This window comes from Rhinichthys klamathensis, unplaced genomic scaffold (genome assembly GCF_029890125.1).
Source record: "Rhinichthys klamathensis goyatoka isolate OS25496 unplaced genomic scaffold, OSU_Roscu_1.1 h1tg000679l_1, whole genome shotgun sequence".
Classification (NCBI taxonomy): Eukaryota; Metazoa; Chordata; class Actinopteri; order Cypriniformes; family Leuciscidae; genus Rhinichthys; species Rhinichthys klamathensis.
The window spans coordinates 311,868-328,860 of NW_026607111.1; the positions used below are offsets into that span (position 1 = coordinate 311,868).

General features: G+C 39.3%; 2 protein-coding genes across 8 annotated transcripts in view; one reads left to right on the forward strand and one right to left on the reverse strand.

Annotated features, from left to right (window-relative positions):
- The window catches only part of rabac1 (Rab acceptor 1 (prenylated)), a 197,104-nt gene that overhangs the window by 116,292 nt on the left and 63,819 nt on the right, over positions 1 to 16,993 (forward strand). The gene's annotated exons all lie outside the window — the stretch shown is intronic.
- The window catches only part of pou2f2a (POU class 2 homeobox 2a), a 39,457-nt gene that overhangs the window by 6,456 nt on the left and 16,008 nt on the right, over positions 1 to 16,993 (reverse strand). For 4 of the 7 annotated variants that reach the window (XM_056241857.1, XM_056241855.1, XM_056241862.1 and 1 more), the window contains exons 2-8: positions 5,418 to 5,483; positions 4,997 to 5,031; positions 4,851 to 4,910; positions 4,183 to 4,281; positions 3,752 to 4,000; positions 3,478 to 3,577; positions 3,100 to 3,191 (exon numbers count right to left, since the gene is read on the reverse strand). In XM_056241857.1, the coding sequence (XP_056097832.1) occupies positions 3,100 to 3,191; positions 3,478 to 3,577; positions 3,752 to 4,000; positions 4,183 to 4,281; positions 4,851 to 4,910; positions 4,997 to 5,031; positions 5,418 to 5,483 (701 nt within the window). Of the gene's footprint in view, positions 1 to 3,099; positions 3,192 to 3,477; positions 3,578 to 3,751; positions 4,001 to 4,182; positions 4,282 to 4,850; positions 4,911 to 4,996; positions 5,032 to 5,417; positions 5,484 to 9,213; positions 9,372 to 16,993 lie in introns of those variants that run through there. The other 3 variants (XM_056241856.1, XM_056241860.1, XM_056241858.1) reach the window with 3 other exon arrangements.

Genomic DNA, 16,993 nt, shown 5'->3' on the forward strand with positions numbered 1-16,993 from the left:
GTCATTGGTTGTTGCGTTAAATCTTACCCAGATACAATAGTGCTATTTTCTGATTGGCTATTGTGTAGCTCGACGAACAAGAACAACACCAGAGGAAACGCGCTTGATTCATGCCGGTTCCACAGTGAGAGCGGCGCGGCCAGAGTTTTGGGCGCTGCGGCATATTAAATATATTACAAATAGTTTTTCAGCGTGAGAAATACAATGAAACATTCAAAATTTTCCTAAATCCACTCAATCTGCCAGACTTGCCGACTGGAGCTTTAATATTAATACCTATTTATAAGTATGCTTAATATGTTTGTAGAGCTGTTATTTGTTTTCAGGATTCTTTGATGAATAGAAAGTTCAAAAGAACAGTAAAAGTCTTTACCATCACTTTTGCAGTTATTGCATCCTGGCTGAATAAAAGTATTAAGTTATTATTATTATTTTTAAACTCTTACTGTCCCCAATCTTTTGAACAGTAGTGCTTATTTTACGACAACTGTAATCCACACAAATTTACAAAGTTTACAGACATTTTTGTGTTTTTCTTGTTTAAAAAGGAACTGAAAAATAATGACAATTCTTTTACAGTTACTTTATCAGTTATTTTATTCTGTTGACAACAATAATATTTGTAAAGGGTCAATAAAAGCACTAATATTTTTTTCTATACTATGGAAGTCAATGGTTATCGTCAACTGTTTGTTACCTATACATGCAGAATAAAGAAATTCATACAGGTTTGTAACAACTTGAAATATCTTTGCAAATACCCCTTGGAACCTGTTTATGTGCCCTCTGACATACACTCACCTAAAGGATTATTAGGAACACCATACTAATACTGTGTTTGACCCCCTTTCGCCTTCAGAACTGCCTTAATTCTACGTGGCATTGATTCAACAAGGTGCTGAAAGCATTCTTTAGAAATGTTGGCCCATATTGATAGGATAGCATCTTGCAGTTGATGGAGATTTGTAGGATGCACATCCAGGGCACGAAGCTCCCGTTCCACCACATCCCAAAGATGCTCGATTGGGTTGAGATGTGGTGACTGTGGGAGCCATTTTAGTACAGTGAACTCATTGCCATGTTCAAGAAACCAATTTGAAATGATTCGAGCTTTGTGACATGGTCCATTATCCTGCTGGAAGTAGCCATCAGAGGATGGGTACATGGTGGCCATAAAGGGATAGACATGGTCAGAAACAATGCTCAGGTAGGCCGTGGCATTTAGACGATGCCCAATTGGCACTAAGGGGCCTAAAGTCTGCCAAGAAAACATCCCCCACACCATTACACCACCACTACCAGCCTGCACAGTGGTAACAAGGCATGATGGATCCATGTTCTCATTCTGTTTACGCCAAATTCTGACTCTACCATCTGAATGTCTCGACAGAAATCGAGACTCATCAGACCAGGCAACATTTTTCCAGTCTTCAACTGTCCAATTTTGGTGAGCTCTTGCAAATTGTAGCCTCTTTTTCCTATTTGTAGTGGAGATGAGTGGTACCCGGTGGGGTCTTCTGCTGTTGTAGCCCATCCGCCTCAAGGTTGTGCGTGTTGTGGCTTCACAAGTGCTTTGCTGCATACCTCGGTTGTAACGAGTGGTTATTTCAGTCAAAGTTGCTCTTCTATCAGCTTGAATCAGGCCCATTCTCCTCTGACCTCTAGCATCAACAAGGCATTTTCGCCCACAGGACTGCCGCATACTGGATGTTTTTCCCTTTTCACACCATTCTTTGTAAACCCTAGAAATGGTTGTGCGTGAAAATCCCAGTAACTGAGCAGATTGTGAAATACTCAGACCGGCCCGTCTGGCACCAACAACCATGCCACGCTCAAAATTGCTTAAAGGGGTCATATAATGCCATTTTTGTACAAGCTAGTATGATTCTTTAGGGTCTAAATTAAAAGTTTGTAATATACTTTAATTAAAAATTCTCATTAGTATTGTAAGAAAACACTTATTTTACCTGGTCAAAAACAGCTCTGTTTTCAGCACGCCGTTTCAGTGCATATGACTTTAAATGATAATGAGCTTTGCTCACCCCGCCTCTCTGTTCTGTGCATACACCGTTTGTAACACAATAACACAATAACCATAACGCGTTGTTCAGTATAAACGTGGGATTATGAATTATATTGAGAACATCATACATAGAAAACATGCCGTAATGTACCCTAAGTGTAAACCTTAGACGCATTTATTGTGAAGCGTGCAGCTAGCGATTTGCAAAGATTAATATAAATATTAATATAAAGTTTAATAAAACGTTACACTCACTTCAGTTGTTCTAGAGGTTCAGCAGGAACACGAATAGCTGGTACCGATCCTTTTTTCATGAGCAGCTTCTTAGCAAAACCAGCTCATACTGACCCTCGTTTATAAAGCAGTCTGGTGTGAAATGATTCACGCAAACATGAGAGCATTGACGTTGCTCGTGGGGAATATTCCCTTCGAAAACAAACTCAGCCACTGCGTCTAAGCGGTTCGGATTTAGGAACATTAAAATGACTGCTGTGTTCGTTATTAAACCCAAGAACAGAACACCACAATCGCTTAGACGCCATTCTGCTCATAGACAGTGCTCCAGCATATCAACAATGACTGCGCCGGTCCGCGCAGACTATGATTGACAGCTCGCTCACGAGCGAGGGCGGGTCTGTGTTGAAACGATGCTGTCAATCAACAATTGTGGGAGGGGCTTCCGACCGTGTGACGTCACAAAATCGAACGGCTCAATTTGAGGCAGGGGAAAACATATAAGGAGATTAAAACAAAAACACTGGATGGATTTTTATCATTTTATGATGGTTGAGTACAGGCACTGCCAACACACATTTCAGTACAATCAACTTGTAAAAGTGCATGTACCATTATATGACCCCTTTAAATCACCTTTCTTTCCCATTCTGACATTCAGTTTGGAGTTCAGGAGATTGTCTTGACCAGGACCACACCCCTAAATGCATTGAAGCAACTGCCATGTGATTGGTTGATTAGATAATTGCATTAATGAGAAATTGAACAGGTGTTCCTAATAATCCTTTAGGTGAGTGTATGTTTACCTCCCAAATATGTGGGTCTTTCATTAGATGATGTACCTGTGCTTGAAGACTAAGTCTGGGTGGACCGGCCAGCAGGCTTCCTTGGTTTTGCTGAGGTAGTGGAATTAGATTTGGTGTTGATAGCAGCCCTGAAACATACACAACCATATGATTATATTAATTAATTTCATTATTAATAAATGAAATCTGATTGACAACCACAGTTTTTTAATCCAATCACCATGCCCTGAAATATTATAAAATAAAGTGATAATAATAAATGTATTAATTTATTAAAATAAGTTTTGTTTTAACCAGCTGGATCATGACAACTGACATGCAACAAGTCTAGCTTTAAGTGAAGAGGGACAAATGACCTGACATAGGAAACTTATTTAGGGCACAGCGTGAGAATACAAATAGTAAATGAGCTACCTTGCTGCCCGTGCTGCGTTTGTGGTAAAAGAAACTGTGAAGGCAGAGTGTGTCCTGGAACGAGGACTAACTGCTGCAGCTGTAACAACTGCTGAATGTCCTGAAAGAGAGAAAAGAAACAGATGCTGAGAGGACATGATGGTTTCACTCTGATCTGAGGTGGTCTGAGGAGGGAATTCACTGAGAATAAGCAAATAAGATGCAGGATTTTGACTGTTTAGTGAATTTGTCCCTTGTATCACCTCAGGTGCTGCTCAGCACTGATTGGCTGTACCTGGGCAGTGAGCTGGATTGGCTGAGAAAGAGGGAGCTGGTGAGGAGGAGGTGGGACGGGGGTGGCGGTTTGTTCTTGTGTGCTCTGCGATTGGCCATGTGGCTGCGGCTGAGCTGCCTGCTGATTGGCCTGCTGCTGGGCCTGCTGTTGATTGGCTGCGTGGGCCACATGTGACTGCTGCACAGCTGCAGCGAGGAGCTGCGCCTGCTGTAAGAGCAGCTGTTGCTGTGCAGGCAAAAGTGCAGTCAACTAGAGAGAGAGAGAGAGAGAGAGAGAGAAAGAGCGGCAGAGAAGGAAAATGTGGTGAAAATAAGAGTTAGAAAAGTGGATGAAAGAAAGCACAGGTTAAGCAAGGCAAGCAAGCTCACGCAGGAACCCACACAGACACACATAAGAAGCACATGTAAAAAGTAAGTGCGTGTTTGTCTCACCCCTGCGAGCTGGCCACCCGTTAGCATCAGCTGTGTGTGGGAAAGGGCCGTCTGAGCGGGTGCAGCGGGAGACATCTCACCACAATCCTCCACCTTAGCCTGAGACATAGACAGAGAAATGTTGATGATGAATTCATGGGTTAAAAGAGACACAGGGAGTGGGGGTATTTAAATGAGGGTGACAAAGGGAGGATAGTGAAATAATAAAAAGAGGTGGAAAAAAAACAGTAAAAACTAACTTTGGTTTCACTTTATTTTGACACTTCTGTTGACTATAAGTAACGCTGCATGTCCTACATGTCTAGTAACTCTCATTAGAGTGTTGGTAGAGTATTAGTTGACTAGTAGGGTTAGACTAAGTTTGACTTGTATTTGCAAAGTTACTTATAGTCAGTAGAATGTCTGTTGGGGAGCATCAAAATAAAGTTTCAGCGGATATTGAGCAAACAGTCTATTATAATGAGAGTTAGTTGACATGTAGGACATGCAGCGTTACTTATAGTCAACAGAAGTGTCAAAAGGGACCATCAAAATAAAGGGTTACCCTAACTTTTAATCAAATTGTCTTCAGAACCGGTTTTAAATTGGCCATAACCCACAAACAAGAAAATGTGCAGATCTGTGCAGACTCACTTAAAACACTCAGTAATTCACACACATTTACTCACTTTGTTGCCGCTACTCAGTGTGGGTGAATGGGAGAAAGGGTTGATTTTCATCAGCTGAACCTGTTGGAGGGAAACACATAGAAAATATTATTCATTTTTTTAATGCTGCATTCAAATAAAAGATAACACTGGTACCAGTCACTTACCTGATTATTTGAATCTGAGCCATTTCTTTCTGAGTCTGAGAAAACAATAAGAGAAATACAATAAGAGAAGGCAACGTATTAGTTAATTTGGTAAATGTAAGTTTAAGTTAGTTGGTTTGTTCAAGTTAGTTAGTTTGACATTAGAAGACTTGGCTACAAACATAACAAAATACATGTATAATTTTGATTCAATATAATGTTACAACATTATAAGAGTATATATATTATTAGATTTATTTATATTGTTAAAAAATGTGTATTTATATTGGTAACATATAAAAATATGCTGCACATTTAAAATACTTATCATATTTGTTATAAGGCCAGTGAAGATGTTATCAGGGCAAGTAAATATCTGAGCAGAAAAACCTTTTTGTTGAGCCCTGTTTCAGACATACAGAAATATAATGTAGCTCTATACCTGTGCTCTCCATCGGAGAGTCTGCCGCTGGATTCTCAACCTCTACTGGCTTTGACATTCTGATATCTGAAGAGAAAAGAAGACAGAGAGGTATAAAATTAGTCATGAGCTGATGGATTTCTGTTTAACACAAGAGTGATGATGTTTTGAGGATGATGAATGGAAGTTTAACAAACACAAGTGTTATATTTGGAATAAAACATTTTTTGATGATAGAGCAGCGTCAGGTTTAGATTCCTTCATTCTCAAACAAGTGGAGACGTGATTAATCCAACAAACAACTATTACATACATCACCACAGACGTGTCACTTCAAATTTAACTGTAACCGACCCAATGGGACTGTCCCAGATCCTCAGCGGAGAGAAACAGGGTGTGCAGAGTTAACGTGTGTGAAATATATCTTCTAAGAATTCTAATAACATTTTTTGAAAGAGTTTTATGAAGTTCTGGTCTACATTGAAGCAGGTAGATTCACATACATATATTCTAAGTCAGAACACACAACTGAACATGTGTGTATGTTTCTGATGCATTCAAGCCAATTCAGTTTATTTGTATGGCACTTTTTACAATACACATTGTTCAAAGGAGCTAAGCGGCATCAGAGGTATAAACTCTGTAGCAAAAAAAAAAAATATTGTCTCTCAAATAGACGTGCATAAACACACACACACACATGCTCACTCACACACAGAAACACTCACTTCCCTTTTGTGAAAAATGCAAATAAAGCCAACGACTGACTAATAATATCACCCACCTGCATATACCACTATCTCGTCTGATCCTCTTTATCTCAACACTCACATTTCATCCTTCATTTCTCACTCTTTCAGAGTTCCTTTCATCAATATTTCATTCCTGCCAACTACATGAATCAATGAGGTTTTTATCAGATACTGATAATTAATGTCTGGCTCCTCCAGGGGGCAGTACAACTTTATTTTTTTTAATTTTTTTTGTAATAATCCCAGAGAAAGTTACACAGGAAACCAGTTTCACTTGTATCAGTTGTGTCACTCGTGTAAAAGCCACCAAAAAGCTGATGAATTGCCGACTTCCTCAGGCAATCAAATCCGTGGTCCAGACACAGTGGTTGGTGAAAGGAAGTAAAAAGGAAGGAAAGCCCCACTTGAGGCCGTCAGGGAGCGGGCCGTAGAGTTCAGGGTTTCCACAGAACGGCCTGTTGGTAAAATAGTGCTCTGATAGCTCAGGGTAAAAGTTTGAGAATATTTTCAGATTGCCTCACACAAGTTCTGACTATATTTAGTAAGATTGGGTTTCATAGTTCATATGAATGATAAAAATAAATGGTCTTTTAAGCTGCCTATAGAGGTCTTCAGAGAGGCATGTATTGTTCATTTAAAAAGCAAAAAAGGTCAAAGAAATGTTTTAAATCACGGATTAATTTGAGTGTAATTTGAGTGAAACATCACAAACTTATTTGACACCTTGCAGATAGCTTATTTGATAAACATTCACCACAAGTTTTTATTAATCAGATCTAGAATTCAAATTTAGTCGTATATGAAGGGAATGTGCAGTTCATCATTCATATGAAGTTAATATGAAAGAGTGCCTGATGGTTTTGGTGTTAATGTCTCACTTCCCTCTCTGTTTCCCCTCAGGCTGGGGCAAACACAACGTGTTAAACCAAACCCTTACTGTCGGGCCAGCTATTAATACTCTCTCTCTCTCTCACACACACACACACACACACACACACACACGAATGTAAGTGCCGCTATTATATACAGTCTATATACAGTATCTGACACACACAGATCTATTTCTTACTATTTTCCAAACTTCTCCATTTCATAACTTCTGTATTACAAAGATCTCTATTTTATTATAAAAACTGAAATAAATATGCTTACACTGCTTGCACATACTGGAAATCATTTCCAAGCTAATAGTGTTTTACATGATTGTCAACTATACTTAAAGACGAAGATGCCACATGCAAAGAAGAACAGCTATCTTGTGACAATAATCGGGGCAATCTCAAATCTCCATCACTGTATGCATTTAGCTACAAATTAAGAATATAAAGGTATCTGAGTTCCAGTAGACACTTACGTCTTCTGACTGCTGATTTCTGGTCAGTTTGAAAGGTCAGATAATCAGTAATGATAATGCAAGATTTCTTTAGGAACATGATACTGGTTTCAAGCTAGCCAACCTGCTAGACACTTCACAGCAAGTGAAGACTCAAAGAAGCATTCTAAGGGCTTCTCATAAGCTGTTTTAGTACAGTGTGTATAGTTTTACACACACTATACTAACAGAGTACGCTATACTCATAGTGGTCCACTAGTATACCAGTCCCTTCAATATTAAAGGAAAGAGTTCCTGTACTGTAAGCAAATAAGGTCAAGTGTCGGTTTGGGATCTGGGAGGAAGAGGGGAAACCCCATGAAGAACTTCACACTGGGTTTCCCAGAGGTTCCCTCACACATCCAGTCAACAAATATGATTTCATCAACTCTTCAGTACTGAAAAGTGCTCATTTTCCTGATGGATCAGCAAAAAATTTAATAAAAAAAAATAGATATACATAATGGTAGTCTAATAACCTGAAGATTTTATGCACATAATACCACAAATTGGAGTTGATGTAAAGCACTTAAAAGCTAGGGCTCTCTGATTATCAGAAGAGGAAAAACAATTTTTTTTGTGTATCTGGTGTTAAAATATTTGTATTAACAATTGTGCCTTTGAAATGAATGTAGAGAAATGTAAATTATTCTGAGGATTGCATTACAGAAATCAGAGGAACACCAGTTAATAAGCAGTGCTTAGTAAAAATCAGATCATTGACCAGTTCTCACATTTGACTAAATTACAAATGCTACAATGAGAGCATTAGATTGCATAGTATAAAAATGGCCACTAAACCTCATTGTGGCAACAAGAGACTTGCGAGAAAAGCCACAGAGTTCATTAGCTATGTCATTACTCCAAAAAAAAAAAACGTAAAAGAAAACCTTGGGTCTGCCAAAAGCTAAACGTTATATTTGATGTGCAAATTTAATACTGGCCACACTTTAAAAAACACCATCCTCACAGTGAAGAGGGTGGTGGAAGCATCATGCTGTGGCACTTTTTTCAGTAAATTGAAAAAATAAATGGCAAAACGCAGAAAAATACAGCACAAAAATCGTATTCTGTCTGCTGAACTTCACTTTCAGCAGGACAATGATCTTAAACTCTGAGCGGCTGAAGAACATGAAGGTGAATGTCTGACAATGGCCCAGATTTCAACTCAAATTCAAATGTGTGAAAACTGCAGCGCATCTGACTACCCGAAAAGCCTGAAGTCTGGGAACATATAGAAAAAGAGATTCACAACGGCTCCAAAAAGTATTTGAACACTGAAGCCACGCATACCAAATGTTTCACAGTCACATTTATAATACAATTTAATTTTTTTTTTAATAATAATTCAAATGAAATAAAACTAAAAATATTTAATAAAACAATTTATGCAAAATAAGTTTCAGTGCTTTGAAATAAAATAACCACAGATAATGCATCTGAATCCATTCGCAAAGCACTGTAACATAAACGCCTCTATTTCTAGAAAAAACACACTCTGAAATTCAAGACATATATATATTTTGGAATTTCAGACTTGTATAGCGTAACTTTGCATAGCACTTCCTTTCAGTTTCTACATGCTGACCTTCTTGGTCAGATGACCACAAATGTCCCTGCATTTCTAACGAATCCATCAATAAAACTCAGGAGAGACCAACCTGGCAACCACACAGATGCTCTGGACACATACCTGGCAACCACATATGGGAATAATCCATGGATGCAACAGGACCGGTCTTTGTCATGTTGATGAATATGTGTGCACTCGTTCAGTGAGGTCCTCTTCCTCTCTCACACATGCACACACTCGTTCTCTGTCTCACTCTCTCCGCTTCTCTTTGACGGCCGAGGAGGAGGAACAAACTGATAACAAGTGGGGGGGGAACTCTCCACTCCTCCTTCTCTCCTCCCTCCGTCACCTCCTCTCTACGCTGTACCCACCCACACCTCCGCCCCCTCCTTGCCCACTTCCTGACCCCGAGAGAGCAAGAACAGAGCAGGTCAGAGCAGACATGCCACAATTGCATTTACAATACAATACATTTTAAACTCGTGAGTGTGTTACAGGTCGTTTCATCGGGCGAATTTATGAATTTATGCGACGGTCGCTTTTGGAGGATAAAAGTCTGAGGAAGCCGAGCAGGATGCTGAGCGAGCGAAGGAGGAAGTGAAGCGCTGTCGATCGGTGGGCTGAAGAGTGGGGTCAGGTGAACTGAGAGAGGATGAGAGTGGGAAGGTGGCAGTGAGGAGTAAGAGATGAAAAATAAGCAGATGTTGAGATAGAGGTGAAAAGAGGGGGAGAGTTGTGCCGCTGGAAAGTGCTGGGGTTGCTGGAAAGAGTCGCTCACGAGTCCTGCGGTGACTCTCTCGGCCTCTCTCGCACACCCGTGTCACGACGTATCTCTACTGTATATCAACACATCTGTCACAACACAAGCCTCCATCAGAAAATACAGAATGAGGACGCTTGCTCACACGGCTTTTTTTCCAACCTCACACGTCCACACTGGGGCATGAATCACCCCGTAGGAGCCCAAAACAAAGCAGAGAAAGCAAAACAAGCATTTGTGATATAAAACTGTGATGTGTCTGAAGCAGGAAGCAGGGATGGATCACAACCTGTACTGTTCAGTGACTGGAAATAGAAATGTCTAAACTGTCCTAACTACATGTACTGCATCAGAGAACAGCGTGGACACATAATTTATTTATTTATTTTCACATTTGAGAAAATTAGTAAAATATGCTATGAAATAACACAAATAGAGGTACATCCTGGAATGCTTTTCTGAAGTGTTGAAGATACTTTTCACTATTTGCACCAATTAAAATCACTAAAAAATATATTTTTGTAAAGAAAATAATATGTCGACTCAATTTAAATTAGTCTAGAAATTAATTTAAGCATGAGCATTTTAAACAAAAGTCTTTTTACCGGTCCTGTATGTCTTCATTTAGTTTTCGCAAGTATTTGCATTTTCTGAAATTTAAAAGAATTTAAGACTATTTAATCACACTAATTTGAACATGAAATAAAGATATAATATTAATACAAAAAAAATCCTAATACAATATATAAAGAAAAAAGCTTTGTATTTCCATGAAAGGAAGATTTTAGCATGTACATATAGACAATATGATTTTGTATATTTAGTGAATATCATTTAAACCCTAAGTTTTAGAGTGTTTCGCATTACATCCGAACATTTCCATTTATGCCAAAAGATTCATCACTATTAAATATATATTTAAATACTGAAATTTGATTAAACATAAAACAGTTTAAAAGAACAAGATGCGATGACTCGTTCTTTCTGGGAATTTAAGGAACAGTCTGCTGAAATTATTTACAGTCGAGGTAAAGTCCAAGTCCAGGACATACGAGGTGATATAAGAGACTGAAGTACTGTGTGTTCAACACTAAGAGGCGGCATTGCCCCACTTTATTATGAATGTTGTGAAGAGTTTTTCTGGAATCTCCCAATTGATACGCGCTCCATTTCAAATGTACTGGTTATTTCAAAGAAACTTTAAAGTGAAAACAACACATCTAGTTTAGATTCTCATTAATCTACAGACACACACTCAAAGACAAATATAACAAAAGACAGCTGTATAACATTATACAGTTCATACCTATACAGGCCTGAAAACAGTTTTTTGGTTATACTCACACTGCATTTATTCTCTCTATAAATATAGATATATTTTCTTACACATCACAAACGAATACAGATGGTAGCTTATATGTTTTGTGGTTTCACTCAAAGAGAGCATTGTCAGGTTCATGGTCATCGAGAGCCTGTGCGAATGCAGTGCGGCTGGTGGGGTTAAAGTTCATGACCCCGAGGTCACACACCACAGACATGCAGTGCCGCTGCTAGCCATTTTGGTGCCCTAAGCATAATTCCTTTATGATGTCCCCCCGCCCCCCCTAAAAAAAAAAAGAATTTTTATTTAGGATTTTCATTTAGGGGGGCTAAGCCCCCAATGAGGGTATGATTTATAAAAAAATTAAAAAGCTAAAAAGTAACACTTTAGATTAAGGTCTAATGCTTACTATTAACTAGTTTCATTACCATGCAATGGCATGGTTTTATAATCACTGGGATCCCGAATTTGAGGCAGGTTAGTTAGGGGTGTTCGGGGGAAATTTGGGATTTTTCTGAACTACAGATGTGCATTTTAAAGATGTTGTGAAGGCAAAAAAAAAAAAAAAAAAAAAAAATTCGATAACAACAGCTTTAAAACTATGTCAGTGGGCAGCTGATTATTTTTCTCTCCTCATCAGCATCACACTCTTTTTCTCTTTGTTTTTATCTTGCCCTGTCTCTTCCCCTCCTAAAGTTGGCTTTTTTAATTTACTAAAGGTTACAATTTGTATTTTATTCTCAATATGTACACATTCATTATAAATCCTGTGCCTAACATGATGAAAACGGCTTTGTTCATGTTTCTTGTCCCCTCACAATGACAGTAGCCTAAACTATTACACTAGGCTACATGTTACATATAGGCCTATTTTCAGTTCAAAATGGCGAAATTAGACAAAACTATATTAGCTTGCCTAATTATTTTTTGTCATTCGTTTAACATTTATGACCTAAAAAAAAAACTGTCAAATAAAGTTAAGTTTAGCTACTTACATCTTATCTCGCACTTGACCGTACACTGAAGCGTCGAGTTGCACTGTTAAAATTCGCGCTCAGCGTCTGTGAACATAAAGCCCGCCTACTTTGATTTGATTGGTCATCTCAAATATTCTGACATTGACGAGCAGTGACAGACCAATGATGAACACACACATGAACACATCACACACACACACACACCCTGTCCTGTGTTTCTGACGTGCTCTCTGTCTCTGCTCGGCGCCGCTGCGGAATGAAGAGGAAGAACGCGCTGAATCTGATTATAACAAGAAGTTTGATGATTGGTTTTTCATTAGGCTATTTTTGGTGCCCCCTCAGCACTTGGTGCCCTACGCACAGCGCGTGATGCGCGTGGTGGGAGCGGCGGCGCTGCAGACATGTCTGCATATGTCACGGGGGGTCTCAGGCCATTTGGCCGGCCCCTCATCACATGGCTTACGTGGAAACGTCACTCCTCGTAATGACATCAGTTTTAGTTTATAGGATGACTTTGCAGCCCGATGCATGTGTGAAACAAACAGGAACATCTCATGATCCACCAGCAAATGTGTCCCTATGATTTTTAAAAGCTCATCCGTTCCTCTCGCTCTCCTTCCCTCCATGTTTATCTGATCAGCTGTCTGTTTAAGAGTGCAAGCTCCAGGCCTCAAGAGAGCCATCAATCTCACAGCTGTCACAGCTCAGAGCCGCATGCGTGCGTATGTGTGTGAGTGATTAGATGCTAACTATTTCACACAGCAAACACTCTTCGCGCTGTAGATGCAATCGCATTCACTCCAACACAAATGTGTCTTAGTCTTTAATGCTGATAAAGTTACAGAGACGCTTTCTTTCCGTCCACCATTCCAGGCTGATAAGTCCACCTCTTCACCTCCATAAACACAAATGTCCATTCCCTCCACTTCCCACTCGCTCCTCCAGCTGTTAAACTATCAGCGTGTCCCGTAATGTAATGATAAAAATGCTCTTTTTAAATTGTTTCCAGACATTTGCTCTTTCTTTCCCTCTTTCTGTCTTTCTCCCCTGCTGGTCAGCAGACGCTGTGACATCACTGGACACTGCTCTGCACTGTGATTGGTCACTGGCCCACGTTGCCAGGCAACAGCAGTGAAAGGTCTCGTGTGTGTGTGTGTGTGTGTGTGTGTTTGTCTGTGCTTATGTGTATGTTTTTACCCCTGTGACAGACAGTGAAATGGTAAACGGAGAGCAGCTCTTGTGCTGATAAGTTTTCCTATCTGAAATGGAGCACTTTTCCTGTAATGTGAGGGCTGAGTATCGTTTCCCCTGAATGAATGTGTGCATGCTTAATATTTAGGCTTATATCTGTGTGTGAATGCAGCTGTGTGAGAGAAAGTGTGTGTGTCAGGGGAAAAGGTGGTTATTGTTTTTGACACAGACCCTCATATTTCTGCATCGATCGATTCTTCTGACTCCCGACACGACAATAATCGCGGACTCACACACACACACACACACACACACACACACACACACACACACACACACACACACACACACACACACACACACACACACACACACACACACACACACACACACACACACACACACACACACACACATACACACACACACACACACACACACACACACTTGGGCCTCTTTCTATCAGTAGCATTATTACTGTGCAGAGGTAGAGGGGGAAATAAGGGGAGCTAAGAGGAATTCATACAGCAGAACAGGAAAGAACGTGGATGTAGGAGAGAGTCAGGCCACTTGAAAAAGAAATGCACAGTGGGAGAATTGATAGTAAAATCTCACAGGGAAAGAAAAGGACATGGGGGAGATGAAGAGAGATGAGAAAATAAATGAAAAACTTGGAAGATAAGACTAAAAAGTAGAAGGAAATGTGTGTTAGCAGAAAAAAGTGCCACCAATCCCGTGCTCTTGGTCTCTACAAATGGCCGTTCAAACGGAACAGAACTATTTATTGCTGCAATATTGAATCAAACTGGCAACCTTCACAGTTACAGTTGATCAAATATTCACAATATCTATACAACGATTTTACTTTCACAATGTAATATGTAGCTACATATATATATATATATATATACTGTAGCTACATATTACATTGTGAAAGTAAAATCGTTGTATAGATATTGTGAATATTTGATATTATCAAACTTGTGAGGTTTAAATCAGAGTTTTACATATATATATATATATAAATCTCTGATTTAAACCTCACATTTTTGATTTATATCTGTGAATCAGTTTAAACTTTCCATTTCAATGAATTGATGATGCTTCATTCAAAATGTAATGATTAATTTGCCTAATTTTTGTTTTGCCTTAAATTCAGTAACAAGTTGGTATATAATATATTTATTTGAGTTATTTGTTTAGTATTAATTAGTTTCTTTTTTATTAATTTATTAAATATTAATTAGTCAAATAGTGCTGTATTGTTATATTTGTTATATAATGTTGCTATACTGTGCATAGAAATGAAAGTGATTCGATATTTTATATTTATATTAAAAAATGATTTAATCAAAAACAGTTTGGAAAACATTCATTATTTTAACCTTTTTTTGCACTAAATATTTTTAATCTAATTGGCTACAGTGATGTTTTGGTGAAACTATGGGTCCTCTGAACCATAAACACCGATTTCAGAGCAAATACATACATTTTGAGATATAATATATCAAATAACGTCAAAATCCTGAAAATGACCACTATAATATTTTTTAGCTATCTCGCCTAGCCCTATACTCCAGTATAATAACAGAAGAGCATTGCAAGAGAGATGAAGGATTCATCCCATCTTTTTCCAATAAAAGAAGAAATGAGGGATTGAATTGGGGAGGAAGGGCGGTGAGGGTAAAACAAAAGAGATGAGACGCACATTCACACAGAAAGTGTTGTTTTTGAGAGATGAGGAAGAGATGTTATTAGGTTGACAGCAGCGTAATGACGGAGCAACTCCAGAGCTGTCACACAGAAAAAGCACAACCGCCCGGTGATGGAGGACAAGCACACACACGTTCACACCTACACTGTCACTTTCAAGAGGAGCCGTTTGCTTTGACATGAAGGACGGGTCACGATGGTCAACTAGTGAGGTTGACTGGTATACCTAGATTTTTTTATTCGATTTTTCATTGTAAAAAGTTTTATTTAGTGCTCGTCAAGCTTCATCTCAGGCTTTTCTAGTGCTCTCATAATTGTTTTTAAACACAAGAATCCAAAATCACAAGTTTTGCATATCCCTGTTTGAGAAACTGTTTCTGTCTTTTCCGATAGTTTCAGTGTTGTGGTGCTGATTAAATGTGATTGGTTTACAATTTCAGCTTTCACCTTTCCCCTGTGCAGTTTTTTCCCCTTCACACGTTCTCATGTCTGTCATTCTTACTCATCAACTCATCAAAATTCCCACTCACCTTCCATCTTTATCACAACATCCATCTTTCTCTCTCCCATAATCCCCTTCTCCTTCGCTTTCCGCCCCCCTCCTTTTTGTATCACTTCATTCCCCCTTTCGTTCTCTTCTCATCCCATTTCACTTCCTAAACTACATCACTCTCTCTCTTTTTGTCTATCCATACATTTCCAGCTATCATTTCTTACCTCTTTTATTGTTTAATTTCCTTTCCTTTTTATGTCCCACTTGGACGTCTCTCTCTATCCGTCCTTGTCTCTGTGTTTGTGATAATAACTAAAATAAGAGTTTCATCTGCCATTATTTATTTCTCTCCTCCCGAGCGCAGGGAGATATCAAAACCTAGTCAGAGCCGGCACAGGGGACCCGTGCTACATTTGGGGAAAGGAGAGTTGGACTATGAGATGGAGAGAAGGAACGAGAGGGGGTAGGGGCTCTACTGTTGTTAGATGGGGGTAGATGGGCTGGGGGGGGGGGTGTAGGAAATCGGTCTGGCTAGCGGAACAGCTTTTCACCTATCTCTCTTTCTCTCTCTCTCTCTCTCTCTCCCCATACTGCTTTGTATTCTGTGGAGATGACAGGGGAAAGCTTTATTGCTCTGAGTCGGTATCGATCGGGGCCCTAGGCAGGGGGGAGCGCACAGACGCCCATTAGAGGCACTTTCTCAACGACCGCTCCCTAAGAGCACAACCCCACCCTACCCCCTTCTTTCTCTTTCTTTGCCTCTGAAATTCTAATTCAAGGTTTCTATCCTTGAGGCTTGACTGGGAAAGAGGGAGAGAAAGCGAGAGGAGACGTAATCTGATAAAGAAAGAGGCAACAGAGACACAAAGCAAAGAAAATATATCAATATTTCAATAGCCTACAAATACATATGAAGTGCTACATTTCTCTTATCCCCCTTTCAGCTCACTGTTATTCCACATCTTCTATATTCTTAATAGCACATGAAAATATGTTGGTTGAAATCAGTGATTTCATGTGTAAGTCCAGCATATAGTTCACATAAACAGTGAAAACCCAAGGATGCACAACAAAGACTGTACACTGATCCTGTGAATTGTGTCTAACACCAAAGAAATAAATACCTTTCTACTATGTCTATGCGTTCAGATCCCAGTGGGATGTCACACTCTGGAATGAGGCCTATATCACCTGTAATCTCCCTCTTCACAGATTTCCTCATTTTGAATCAGAGTTTGGCAAGACAAGAATCTCACCTTCCTATTCACCCCTTCTTGCTCTCTTTCTCACACCTCGACCAAACAAAACCACACTGCCATCACGAAGAAAATGCTTTCTGGTACCTCCATGGCAATCCAAAATCACACAGAGTACACTATAAATATTAATTCTCTATTACCTTGCTGAAAAAGCTTGACCTGCAGAGACTAAACTTTGACCTTGGG